Raw genomic sequence first — 15,002 nt, forward strand, 5'->3', positions numbered from 1 at the left:
GAAAATAGAAGGAGTTCGTAATATTTCTAATCAGCTTTCTATAACAACCAAGATTGACCAAGAACACCCAGACATGAGAAACTATGCTAAGCAGAAAGGATGGTGGGATGGTAAAAAGGAATTTGATTTTGCTGCAACATATTCTTATCTTGACACAGCCAAGATGATGACTTCATCAGGCAGATACTGTGAGGGCTACAAGCTTCTGAATAAACACAAAGGTAATTTTAGCATTTTAATAATGTCAAAATAACAAATTGCATTTTTGTGGATATAATGTAGGAGTGATAAATCTGTTTTGAGGAATTATATTTAATAAAAATATAGTCATTAAAACTGAAAACAGTATGATGATGTAAGCTATTTTTTGAGATGTGTAAAATTTATAATTGTGGGAAGGTAATGATTTATGTGAAAGTTCAGATTTTCATTTCTTAGAAACTTTAAAAAAATTCTGTTAATATTCTTCAAACAAAATTGTGGTTACTTCTCAGATTTTTTTTTTGGTACCAGGGTTGAACTCAGGGGTGCTTAGCCACTGAGCCACATTCTTAGTTCTTTTCTAAGTTGATGAGCCTGGCTTTGAATTTGTGATCCTCCTGCGTCAGCCTCCTGAGCTGCTGGCATTTCATGCGTGCACCACCCTACCCGGCTCTCAGAGTTTTTTGAAACATGGAAACATGCTTCTTTGACTCTTGCTGCTACTTCTTGTATTTATCTTTTTATAGTACTCTTTTTAAAAAATATTTATTTAGTTGTAGATAAACATACAGTATGTTTATTTATTTTCACATGGTGCTGAGGATCAAACCTAGTGCCTCACATATACAAGGCAAGCGCTTACCACTGAGCTACAGCTCCAGCCCCTTGATAGTACTCTTATTGGTTATTTTATTACTGTAAATTATATCTAGAAGTTCTGGTTGAGAAGACAAACTGAGCAGATACAAGAATTCCCTCCTTCCTACTTCAAAACTTCAGAAATATTGAATAAAATAGTTAGTCATTAAAAGCATATATAACTAAGTTCGAATACAAGAATAGGAAATCACCAGGTTCTAAAAATGAAGAGAAAACCTATAATATGAGAAAGATTTGGAATATTTCCACCCCCAGACAGTCCTCCTCATCTCTGGGTCAAAGAGCAGGGGGATTCTGCATTGGAGCTAAGCCTTACAGGCTAGAGTTTTAACATCCATGAAAGCATAGATGGCTAGGTCAAAGACTTGTTTGGAAAATAGGAGCTAGGCTCTTTCCCAAGGTACAAATCTAAAAAATGCTTCTGTACTTCTTGCCTAGATTCCTAGCCTAGAGTTGAGCTTCCTGCTTTCTCAGGCTATAAGTCAATGCAGTCTCTTATGAGAGATTGAACTCTAAACCACATTTATTTTGTGAGGCTGAGAAACAAATGTTGGTTTGGAATTAGTAAACCATACAAGACCTCAGAATATGTGTATTTCTAACTCTACTATGTGAATATTTGATACAATACATATTCAGATTTTACTCAAATTACCTATCTAATGGAAAATGTACTATAATAAATCTACATGTAACTGCACTGAAAACATTTAAATTACATGGGATTCTGATGAAAGGATGAAGTTTCTATCTATACTATAATAGCTTCTCCTGTAATGTCCTCAAGTATTCTGACTTTTCCTGTGTATTATCTGATCTGCTGTCAAATCTCATCTAGTGATGTTTTCATTTTCAATATTGTATTTCATCTCTACAAATTTCATTTGGTTCTTTATCTTTCATTTGTCTACTCATTACCTTTGTGTTTTTCTTTAAATCCTTGAGCATATTCGTCATATAGCAATGTAATAGAAATTTTAGCATTCTTGTCTGCTAACAGTACCATCTCCATAATTTTTGAGTCTGTCTTCCGGTGACCAAATTTTCATCTTTTTTGCAGGAGGGGGAGTTGCATTTTCAAGGATCTAGTAATTTTGATTGGATGGTGGGCATTATGATTTTATTTGATGAATGCTGCAATTTTGTATTCTTTGAAACACTGTTGGAATTTTAGTAATTTCATTCCTTTAGGCCTATTTTTAAGCCTTATTAGGGTAGCTCTATAGTAGTCTTTCCTTTGGGGCTGGTTTAAGTCTAATTCTGGGGAGGAAGAAGATATAAATGACTAGTGTCAGAAATAAGAGTTCATTATAGGCTCCACAGACTTTAGGAAACTAACAAAGGAATACTACAAATAAATCTATGCTCCTAAATTCATTAACTCAGAGGAAATGAACCAATTCCTTAAAATCCACAGAACACCAAATTTACCTAATAAGAAATGGATAACTTGTTTTAGCAGATACTTCATCTTAATTGATTATACTCAATCTGCAAACTATCATTGGCTCAAATTTCAGTCCATTTCTTGCATTCTGCCCCACATGATTATTTAGGGATCAGATGAATATTTGGGCTATTTGGGCACGTGTTTTTGTTTGTTTGTTTGTTTGTTATTGTTTTGAACAGAGAATTTAGAATTTCTTCTGCCTGACTCTCTGCATTATGGGATTTGCCCTTCACTTTCCAGTGCTTGTGGTTGACCTCTGGTTCTTGAGGTCAGAAATATCAAGGTTATCTACTGCTGCCAGCACAGCACTAACTGTGGACGTCCTATAAGTTGCAGTCATAAAAAAATTGGGAAACCCACCCTATGCATCATCCTCTCATCCACATCGCCTCCAAATTGTCTTGCCTTTGTTAGTTGTAAAGAGCCTTCAGGTTAATTGTTCACTGAATTTTTATTCCAAGTTTATATTAGGGAGGGTTGGTCTGATAGGAGCTTACATAGTGATGTTCAAAGTAGAACTCCTTCACATGTCTTTTATTATTTCATGATATTATTTTACTTTTAAAAATAAATATATTCACATGATTGAAAATTTAAAGGTACATTTGTAGTCTGTCCCCAAATACTTAGTTTTTCCCCCCATAGGCAATTCTTTATGTATTCTCCCAGAGATGATACAGGTTTAATGAGACAAATATGTATATGTATTTTACTGAAATGGTAGCATGCCATTTAATAACTTTTCTACATATAACTTTCCAAAGTTAGTAGTATATAATACAGATGATTGTATTTTAGTATCTGCAGAACTTTCCTTTAAATAGAAACATATTTATTATTTTGATATTGCCTTAATTTTTATGTAGTAGTATTTTGATCATTATATAATATAGAATGATTTATGAATCATACTTTAGCTAACATATAACTGTTACTTAGGTAATTTTTAGTTTTTCATTACTGAAAATCATATAAAGTGTTCATAGCCTACTTATATTCATATCCATGGTTATTTTAATAGAATGAGTTTTTAGAAGAAGAATGTGCAGTCAAAATGTATATATATTTTAAAGTTTTTGAAACATATTGCCACAGTGGCCACCAGAATAGATACATCAATTTAAATTAACCCTAGCAATATTTGAATAGTTGAGTGCCTATTTTCTAAATACTTATTTTTTAACCTTTATGATTTTGTGGGGGGTACCCAGGATTGAACCCAGAGGCACTTAACCACTGAGTCACATCTCCAGCCTTTTTTTATGTTTTATTTAGAGACAGGGTCTTGCTGAGTTGTTTACGGCCTTGCTAAATTGCTGAGGCTGATCTTATTTTTATTCATTTTTAAATAGTTCTTTTTATTTTTTAAATTTTTAAATTTTTATTTATATATGACAGCAGGATGCATTACAATTCTTACTACACACATAGAGAACAATTTTTCATATCTCTGGTTGTATACAAAGTATATTCACATCAATTCGTGTCTTCATACATGTACTTTGGATAATAATGATCATCACATTCCACTATCATTTATAACTCCATGTCCCCCTCTTCCCCTCCAACAACTCTGCCCTATCTAGAGTTCATCCTTGCCTCCCATGCTCCCTCTCCCTATCCCACTATGAATCAGCCTCCTTATATCAAAGAAAACATTCAGCATTTGGTTTTTTGGAATTGGCTAACTTCACTTAGCATTATCTTCTCTAACTCCATCCATTTACCTGCAAATCCCATGATTTTTTCTCTTTTATTCCTGAGTAATAATCAATTGTGTATATGCAACATTTCTTTTAATACATTCATCTACTGAAGGGTATCTAGGTTGGTTCCACAGTTTAGCTATTGTGAATTGTGCTGCTATAAACACTGATGTGGTTGTGTCCCTATAGTAAGCTGTTTTAAGTCCTTTGGGTATAGACCCAGGAGAGAGGGATAGCTGGGTCAAATGGTGGCTCCAGTCCCAATTTTCCAAGAAATCTCCAAACTGCTTTCTATATTGGCTACACCAATTTGCAGTCCCACCAGCAATGTATGTACCTTTTCCCCCACATCCTCGCCAACACTTATTGTTGTTTGTATGCATACTAGCTGCCATTCTGACTGGAGTGAGATGAAATCTTAGAGTGGTTTTGATTTGTCTCTAATTGCTAGTGATAATGAACATTTTTTCATATATTTGTTGATTGATTGTATATCATCTTCTGAGAAGTGTCTGTTCAGGTCCTTGGCCCATTTATTGATTGGGTTATTTATTTTTTCTTGGAGCTTAGCTTTTTGAGTTCTTTATATACCCTAGAGATTAGTGCTCTATGTGATGTGTGAGGGGTAAAGATTTGCTCCCAAGATGTAGGCTCTCTATTCACCTCACAGATTATTTCTTTTGCTGAGAAGAAACTTTTTAGTTTGATTCCATCCCATTTATTGATTTTTTATTTTAATTCTTGCGCCACAGGAGTCTTATTAAGGAAGTTGGGGCCCAATCCCACATAATGGAAATTAGGGCCTACTTTTTCTTCTATTAGATGCAGGGTCTCTCGTTTTATTCCTAAGTCCTTGATCCATTTTGAGTTGAGTTTTGTGAGTGGTGAGAAATAAGGGTTTAATTTCTTTTTGTTGCATATGGACTTCCAGTTTTCCCAGCACCATCTGTTGAAGAGGCTATTTTTTCTCCAGTGCATGTTTTTGGTACCTTTGTCTAATATAAGATAATTGTAATTTTGTGTGTTAGTCTGCCAAGGCTGATCTTGAACACATAATCCTTCTGCCTCCGCCTCCTGAAACACTGGGATTATAGGTGTGTGCCACCGCACCTGATTAGCCCTTATAAATTTTGTAGGTAAAAGTGGCATATTATTATCTCAATATATATTATTTTATTAGTAAGATTAGACATTCCTAAATTTATTGAAAATTTATAATTTTCTTATAAATTGTCCACTTATTAGTGTATCTTTTTCCCATTTTTTATATTGGGTCACTATTAACTCCTAAAAAATAACTTTTAATGTACTTTCCCCCTTTGCTACCAAATAATTCTGGCAGAATAAATTTTATTTAGATTACTGAGTAGCAGATAATAGCTAAAAGAGTCATTTTGCTAATAAAAACATGTGACTACTCTATCCTCCTTCACTTAAAGAATAAAATGGTTCTTGCTGCGCCCCTCCCCTGACTCAGGCAATGGCAAGGCCCTACTGAGGTGGATGGCGCAAGGCGTCCATCCTCTGGAGGAGCACAGTATGTTTCTGGGAATGGGCTGATTTGTTTTTGTATTCCTTTAATAAGTATAGTTGCGATTTCTCATATGACCATTAAGTATGAAGGAAAAAACATGACTTTCCCAATTAATGCAACTACTTCTAAAGAATAGATCTGTTTGCTCTAAATGCAATGATTCAGCTGTGGAGCGTAAATTGTTAATGTCTAATGAAAAACTCCCTGTATTCCTGTCAAGGAAGTTTTTGAGAAATTAAATTACAATCTAGAGAAGAAAAATTAATGTTAAGAAGACAGATTAGTGCTTACTACTGGGCAACTTGTTCTTGTTCCTATGCACAATGGTTTGTGCTCTTACTCTTGTTTGATTAAAATTAATAATGAGTCAACCACTTGCCATAACCATGGCACCGGTTCCAGTCAGTAAGTCAAGAAAGAATAGTCAAGGTATAGACCAATAGTTTGGGACATTTCTAACTATTATTAAACGTTAACTAAGCAGAAACAGCTCAAAGCAAAACGTGAACTGAAAGTACAAATGCTTGCTTATGCATAAGCCAAGATACATTCTTCTATTCTAATTGTACCTACGTAATATTTTGTTTCTTTGAATAATGATTCCTGTTTTGTAACCACAAAGTACTGTGAGCCTGCCAAAATGAAAACTATATATGATCAACTTCACAAGTAAAGATTGGGATCAACACCTTCACTTTGGTGTCTGTGTTGTTTCTCCACCCCTCTTTTGCCGACTCCTCACCATCCGTTCGTCTCCTGAGACCCCCTGTTGGAGCTGGTCTCCAACAGGTTCTATAAATCAATCAGATACCAACTACTCAGATGGGTCAGTCAGTGATTGATATTTGCTTTTTTCAAGTATTCATTAAACAAATTAATTTCACATTAGTTATTTTTCAAAGTATTTAATATCTTATATTTTAATTTCTAAAACAATGTCAAAATTTGAAACATTTTCTACAAAGTTTCTTAATGTTAGTTTATCATTTTATTTTATGTATTAATTAATTTATTTTTAGTACTGGGATTGAACACAGGGGCGCTTAACCACTGAGCCACATCCCCAGCCCTTTTTTGTATTTTATTTAGAGATAGGATCTTCCTGAGATATTTAGGGCCTCGCTAAGTTGCTGAGTATAGCTTTGAACTTTTGATCCTCCTGCCTCAGCCTTCTGAGCCACTGGGATTACAGGTGTGTACAACCATGCCCAGCTAATTTATCATTTTATAAGTATATTTAAACTATTTTTCCATAGGTATAGGTATATAAAAAAATGATACAGCATGTTATACTAAATATTTCAATTTTAGACTTTTTATAAAAGTAGATTAAAAATAAGTTGTAGCAGCATCAACTCTCATTTATTGCAAACTTATCCAGGGCTAGGTACTGTATTAAGTTATTCACTTACATTTTCTTTTTAAACAGCCATATGAAGTAGATATCATCTTCATTTTACAAATGAGAAAACTACATGTATTTGTGCTCTTCATTTATATTCTCTATGAAACTGAAAAAAGGGCTTTTTAAATTTACCTTTATTTTTCTCTTAATACCTAGCTCAATGTCTTGTACTACTATGTTGTGTGTGCTTAATAAGTGTTGAAATGATTAATTAAGAATCATTGGTTGAATTGAATTAAATTGTAACTTCTAGGTAGTTTAGCAAAGATCACTGTTGTGTATTTTTTTCAGGCAGTAAACTTAAAGTCCAGGAAATAAAATTAGCAGATAATTTTTAAAAATGAAGAACAACAATGCATAATTAAGATGGAAAGGAAAATGTCAACAATGTAAGGTTTAGAGTAATTGGACAAAAGGAAGAAAACCAAATAGAAATAATAAAACATTAATTACCCAGTGCATCATAATACTTGTTATATTTAACTACAAAATACTGAATTGTAGATTTGATAGTTATACATGAATATATTAATATATGCATCTGACATGAAGCTTATTTTTTTCAAGTGTGAAGTATAGTTCATCTAGCTTTCTGTGCTTTGCCAAAAGAATAAATGTATTTCCAATTCTTTCATAGAAAATTGTCCACTAGTACATTATGGCTAATTTTTCTAGATAGAAGAGCCTACCTTTCTCCTTTCTAACCATCCCTACCTGATGGCTATTAACTGTGCTGCATGTATATCCAAATTGTATCTATATTCACTCATGTATTTTAAATAACTAGTTTAAATTGCAATGAAATTGCACCCTGTGTTTTGCATTTATTTTACTGAACCCTGCCACTGCAGTCTCAGTACTTATTCAATGCTTGCTAGTGGATTACTTATAGCTACCCTACTCCAGTGATCATGTAAATCCTCCTTTCATTTTGAGAATTGTAGGTTTTGAATACAGAAAACATTTTTGTAATACTTGTATTATCACAGTGTTATGTTCTACCACTGTTTTTATTAAAACTTGCATTTATAGGAATTTAGACTTGAATCATTTTTAAATCTCACTAGGTATTGGAGCTATGTATCTGGTAGTAGTAGATCAGTATGGATGGTAGGCTTTTGTTTTATTGCTGAGTTTTAACATTAAAGGTGCTTTTTGGGTAATACCCTTTTTTCTTCCTGCGTTTTTCAAAATTAACAGAAAATTATGACTTGTATAACAAGTTACCTATAAATTCAGTAAGTTATTTTTCTTGTTTGAATTTGAAGTCATGGTTATACTGTGAAGAAACCAGATAGAATATGGACTTGTGTAAATCTATTTTCATTACCATAAAATTGTTGGTAAGTTGCATGATTAACTGATGACAGAACATTAGGTTATTGTATATGAAAGTTAATTTTCTTTTGAAGTATCACAAAAATCATATTTTGGGTATAGACTTGCTATGAGCTTTTTCTTTTCTTTCTTTCCTTCCCTCCATCTTCCCTCCCAGAATTGAACCCAGGGGCACTCAACTACTGAATCACATCTCCAACCCTTTTTGTATTTTATTAGAGACAGGGTCTTGCTGAGTTACTTAGGGCCTTGCTAAATTGCTAAACTCTGGGTTTGAACTTGCAATCCTCCTGTCTCAGCCTTCCACTGGGATTATAGGCATGCACCACTGCTCCCAGTGAAGCTTTTTCTTTTAATCCCCATGTTAGGGGAATGGTGTGGGGAGATTCTTGCTTTTCCTATTCTCTTTATCTTTGTGAGTTACGTCATTTTAAAATTTCTTTCTGGTAAGTATTGTAAAATGTTGTGTTTATTATTTGGTGCTGGGGATTGAATCCAGGGCATTGTGCATACTAAGCATGTGCTCTACCACTGAGCTATATCTCCAGCCCCAAAACTGTAGAGTTTTGGGAGAGAGGAAAACAAACAAACAAACAAACAAAAACTTGTGGTCAATCAACCACGTTAAATGAAAGTTATTTATTTCTTTAGAACTAAGTTTAGCTGGGCATGGTGATACTCGCCTGTATTCTTAGCAGTTTGGGAGACTAAGGCAGGAGGATAGTAAGTTCAAAGTCAGCTTCAGCAATGTAGCAAAACCCTGTCTCAAAATAAAAAATAAAAAGGGCTGTGGATGTGATTCAGTGATTAAGCACCCCTGGGTACAATCAAAAACAAAACCAAAAACTGATTTTAAGGCAACAATTAAATATTTCCACATAATTTATCTGAAATACCTGATGGCAGACACTATGTTTTATTACTTAAAAAACAAACAAACAAACTGTACTTGTTACAATATGGATATACCATGTTCATTATTGTTATTAAGAACCTGGTACTATTTCTGGGTAAGAAAAAACTGATGTATTTAATAAATTGGAGGCATAATAATGGAGTGGTTAAAAGAATACTGCTACCTGTGTTGGAGTACTTGGAATTAGACTTACCTTCTTCCAGGAATAACTATAATAACTGGAGTAGTGGAAATCTCCCTATTTAAAACTATGAATGAACATCTGAAACAGTCAGAACCTGACTTTTTTTTTTTTTTTTTTTTTTTTTTTTTGCAGTCCTGGGAATTGAACGTTTTTCAAGTATGCTAGGCTGACTATACCCCATCCCTCTTTTAATTTTGAGACAGGTTTTGCTGAGTTACCCAGCCTGGCCCCTAACTTGCAATCCTGTGTCCCAAGTAGCTGGGATTATAGGTGTGCCCCATGGTACCCAGTTTCTCTTTTTCTTTCTTTCTTTCTTCAGTGCTATGTATTGAACCCAGGACCTCATTCATGCTAGGCAAGTACTCTACCTCTGAGTTACAGAGCTATATCGCCAGCCCCTCAAAACCTGTTTTATGAGCTAGAGAACAATATGAGAGAATTTATAATACTGTTTTTTATGTGACATGAAAAATACCTCCTTATTACTCTGCTTTTTCAGAATTAACCTGGCAATTTTTTAAATAATCATATATTTTATTTTATTTTTAGTTGATTTAATTTTTTTATTTCTGGAAATTCTTGAATGTTCATTTTTGCCAATGAATTTTATAATATTTTTTCAGTTTATCCCAAGAAAAGTCTCATACAAAGTCAATGACAAATATCACGTGGATAGAGAGTTAGACCTATTAATTGAAGAGAAAACTAAGGATGGTAATATGACCAAGTGCTTTCAAAGAAAGTGACTTCAGTATTAAAGGATTAAGAGAGTGACAACCCATTATTGGATGATGGGAAATGATGGGTTAAGAAACTTGATGTAATCCTCAAATATTTTTGTGAAAATTGTCTTTATGATCATCCTGCAATAGTCAAATAAAGTTGTATTCTCTTAAAATTTTGTTGGAAAAATTATACTGCATTCTTTGTTCTAAGAATTAGCATGTTAAAATTTCAAACTAAATTGTTTTCTGTAAGTTTATATAAACTTATTTCTGTAATATTTATATTTTACATTAAAAGTTCAATCAATCCTTTTTACTCCATTATTTACCATGAAGTTTTGATTCTCATTTTAAATGTGTTACTTTGAGTAGTAGTCTTTTCTGGTGTCAGTTTTCTTTTCTTTTTTTTTTTTTTTTTAAAGAGAGAGTGAGAGAGAGGGGGACAGAGAGAGAGAGAGAGAATTTTAATATTTATTTATTTTTTCTTAGTTCTCGGCGGACACAACATCTTTGTTTTTGTATGTGGTGCTGAGGATCGAACGCATGCCAGGCGAGCGCGCTACCGCTTGAGCCACATCCCCAGCCCATCAGTTTTCTTTTGATAATGAGAATTTCTTATATTCAAAGGAAAACTTTTAAGCCTATTCTGAAACTTTTTAGGAGAGATTGTCAATGACTTGTTAACTGTTGTTACTTTAGTTGAAATTGGATCATATTCATGAAGAGATATATCTCATCATATTTATATCTCTATATAGATACACCTCTAGTTTCTATGACAGTGCCTGGCACCTAATAGATTCCCCAAAATGTTTTTTTTTTTTAATAAATGAGAACTAAACAGAGGGAAATATCATCCTTTTCTATAGGGAATGTATAATCTAATGATGGGGCTACAACAAATAAACAAAAGATTAGTAATGCTTATAGATGGAGAGGAAAAGGTCGTTTCAGTTGAGCTTAATAGTAAGTTTTAATTTTCAGGAGTTTGAATTTGATTTTGATTTAGGAGGAATTTGGAGTGATAAATTTTGCAGAAGAAAATTAATGATAGGTCAGAAGAAAAACAAGCTATTTTTGTTAGGACTGCTGTGTTAGTCAGCTTTTTAATTGCTGTGACCAAGATACTTGACAAGTACAACTTTGAGGAGGAAGTTTATTTTGGCTCACAGTTTCAGAGGTCTCAGCTGATTCCACTGCTCTGAGCTCTTGGTGAGGCATAACATCATGGTGGAAGGGCTGATGGAAGAAAACTACTCAACTCATGATGTCCAGGAAGCAGACAGAGAGGGATCAGGGACAAATACAAAGGTACACCTCTAGAGACCTAATTCCTCCAGTCATTCCCACCTGCCTATAGTTACTGCCCAACTAGTCCATTCAAATTATTAATCCATCAAGTGGGTTAATCCACTAATTAAGTTTCAACTCTTACAGTCTAATCCTCTCACTGCTGAACATTCCTGCCTTCACACAGGAGCTTTTGGGAAATACCTTATATCCAAACCATAATAACTACATCAGGTAGGTTAGGGTTTTTTTTTTTTTTTTTTTTTTTGTTGTTGTTGTTACTCTAAGGTTCTGAGCCACATCTTTGACTATAAATGTATATAGCAAGGAACAGAGCTGTCTGAAAACATCAATGACTTTAAAAAAATTTTTGTGATGCTTTCCAAATACTGAATTCTGAAACTCAGTGTAACCAGGGACATGTTATATTTACTAAAGATAGAAAATAATTTTTTTCTATTTTCCTCAAGAGAATTCTGAAAAACAATAAACATTAAATATAAAAGCATAAAACAGTATAATCACATGCAATATATCATCACATACATATTTCATCTCACACATGGATGTTTAATCTTTAAAGTAGCCCAGCAGGATTATGTACACCCAAATTCCATTAACCATAATATGTTTTGTCATCTTCATTCTTTTTCAAGTTCTAGCCCACACTTTCATGTAAGATTATTAATGTCAGACACAAAAATTAATATAGGAAAAATAATGTTTTATTTTATAAAAATAATCTTTTATAATATTGGAAACTAAATACAATATTTTTTATTGATTGAATGGACAGGCTCAGATAATAATTATTGAAATATCATCAGTTCATTACTAAATATGCCTTAAAAATTCTGTATGTGCAATAGGATTGAATGTATTTTTACACTATTGATTGCTTTTGCTTACAAAGTTTTTACGTATTAGAATGTTTTTGAGATTTTGCATATTTTATATTTAAAAGAAAATATCTTTCTGTGACAATGTGCTGTTGAAACAGAGTTTCTTTATAGTTGATATCTCATTTATACCAAGATTGATATCTCCTATATTATCAGTAGAGAAAGCAGTTTGTAATTGTAAAGTATCTATGTATGCAAACATATGTGATGGATTTTAAAATTATTTCCCTAGGAAACATTACATTTGAAACAATGATGGAAATTCTCCGAGATAAACCAAGTGGCATTAATATGGAGGGAGAATTCCTGACCACTGCAAGCATGGTTTCTGTTTTACCTCAAGATTCCAACCTTCCTTGCATTCATTTCTTTACAGGGACTCCTGATCCTGAGAGGTAAAGTCACAAAATACTGTGAACTAGCAAGTGGTCATGGTATGGGGAAGAATCATAGTGTGTTGATAATTCTGTGAGACTAAATTTTTGTTACATAAATAAGACAACTTGTTGGTGGATTTTCTGGGCCAATTTTAGATTGCAATTTCCATATACGTGTAACTGTTCTCATTTTTTATGGGAAGAAAAGGCTTATAGTTTTGTATTTACCCTTATCTGTACTCCTTTTTCCTACAAATATATTTAACATTGTCAAGAAAAGAAGGTAGATTGGTTTTTCTACTCAGATTTCAGACATTAATGACATTAGATGATTTATAAGTTAGTAAATTGAATAAGTAATGTAGTTGTGCTAGATTTACTTATGTACATATAGAAAACATATACATATAAAACTTAAACTATCAGTAGTTCAAGTTGTATCTTTAGGACTTTATTTATAGACTATCTTGATTCAAGTCATTTGTATCTCTTACCAAATTTAACACCACATTACATTTAGAAATGATTTCGTACTTGCTATCCCTTAATGTTATAGACTTTCATATTATAAAGATATTTCAAGAAGTTAGAGTGTGAAACCTGTGTCCCCTCATTAACACTTGTGCTGATTTTCACCCCAAGTTATAATCCTCAGTCTATAACACTGAGGATTGTTCTTACCTTAGGAAATGGAAAACTGTTCATTCACTGACATGGTGTATGTGCTGTGCTCTCAGTAGGTCAGTATGAATGCAGCCCTAAATTAAGCATTGTCCTTGCCATAAATGAGATCACACTGTACACTGGGAATTGGGCATAAGCATAATTAATATGATGGAACAACTTACTTATGTAGCATCATTAACAGAAACTTCTCTAAGAGAATCTTGGAAAACTTAGAATAATGTTGAATTTTTAAACATTTTGACATGTCAATTTAATGAAGTGTCTTTCTTCTAGATCAGTTTTTAAGCCTTTCATATTTGTGCCACATATTTCACAACTGTTGGATACCAGTTCACCAACATTTGAACTTGAAAATCCAGTTAAAAAGAAGCTGCACTTAAAGAGTAAGCCTGACAGAAGACACCCACTCTACCAAAATCACCAACAGGCTTTGGAAGTAATAAATAATAATGAGGTATTATTATAATTATATTATATTATTTGTTGTATCATTAGCATAGTTTAAAGTATGATTCAATCTGAATTTTAAACATTGAAGAACCAATTTCTTTCCTTCATGTAAAAAGTAGGTTTATAAATAGTATAGATGCTGCTGGAGATGATGGTGCCTGCCTGTAATCCCAGCAGCGTGGGAGGCTGAGGCAGAAGGATTGGATTTCAAAGCCAGCCTCAACAACAGCGAGGTGCTAAGCAACTCAGTGAGACTCTGTCTTTAAATACAAAATAGGGCTGGGGATGTGGCTCAATGGTCTAGTGCCCCTGAGTTCAATCCCCGGTACCCTCTTCCCTGCCCCCCCCCAAAAAAAAGAAATAGTGTAGATGCTATTACTATTGTAAAGCTGTATTATTTTTACTTTTGGTTAAGAATATGTGTGTTGTGATTATTTTAGAGAAATTTAGTATTTTAAACATAACAATAACTAACATTTATTGAGCACTTATTATATACCATTTTATATGGATTATTTTATTAAACTGCACAATCATTTTGAGATAGGTACTATTGTTATCTCCATTTTACTGATAAGGAATCCAAGACTAGGAGAGAGGTTTAGTAATTAGCTTAGTATCTCACACCAAAAATTACAAAGACTCTAAAGGGCAGTAAATCTTAATCCTACAACTGCAGATGAAAATTAATTGAAAGAGATTAAAGGCCTCATAGACTTAAAATAATAAGTTGTTTTTTAAAAAAATAATATATGCTTATTATTTTAAAAATGTGAACATTGTAAAGAGCAACATGTCACCCGAAATCTCCAGAAATAAGCAGATGTATTTATTTTCTGACATAGATTGAAAGTTAATTTTATAAAATATACCTCTTCAGCCCTCCCTATCCCTTGCCCATCCAACTCCCCTCTCTCCCCCATAAGAATGAAATGGGGCTGGGGTTGTAGCTCAATAGTAGAGTACTTGCTTAGCATGCATTAGCATGTATGGATGAGGCCTTGGGTTTGATCCCCACCCAGCATTGCAAAAAAAAAAAAAAAAAAAAAAAGAAAGTACAAGTGCTGTCTAAAGGCAACTATCAATTGACAACCTGCAATGAAGGAAAAGATTAACCATCCTATATCTTTTCTTGGCTATTTTTACCACTTGCTGATTTTTCTTGCTATATAATCCT

General features: G+C 33.3%; 2 protein-coding genes across 9 annotated transcripts in view; one reads left to right on the top strand and one right to left on the bottom strand.

The window, feature by feature from the left end:
* The window catches only part of SCRN3 (secernin 3), a 32,181-nt gene that overhangs the window by 10,643 nt on the left and 6,536 nt on the right, over positions 1-15,002 (top strand). For 6 of the 8 annotated variants that reach the window (XM_081262247.1, XM_081262244.1, XM_081262242.1 and 3 more), the window contains exons 5-7: positions 9-221; positions 12,544-12,706; positions 13,649-13,829. In XM_081262247.1, coding sequence (XP_081118373.1) covers positions 9-221; positions 12,544-12,706; positions 13,649-13,829 — 557 coding nt within the window. The remainder of the gene's footprint in view (positions 1-8; positions 222-12,543; positions 12,707-13,648; positions 13,830-15,002) is intronic. The other 2 variants (XM_081262249.1, XM_081262248.1) reach the window with 2 other exon arrangements.
* GPR155 (G protein-coupled receptor 155) overlaps positions 1-15,002 on the bottom strand; it is a 79,531-nt gene that overhangs the window by 8,616 nt on the left and 55,913 nt on the right. The gene's annotated exons all lie outside the window — the stretch shown is intronic.

The sequence above is a fragment of the Spermophilus citellus genome, assembly GCF_964194105.1.
Source record: "Spermophilus citellus genome assembly, chromosome: 11".
Taxonomy (NCBI): domain Eukaryota; kingdom Metazoa; phylum Chordata; class Mammalia; order Rodentia; family Sciuridae; genus Spermophilus; species Spermophilus citellus.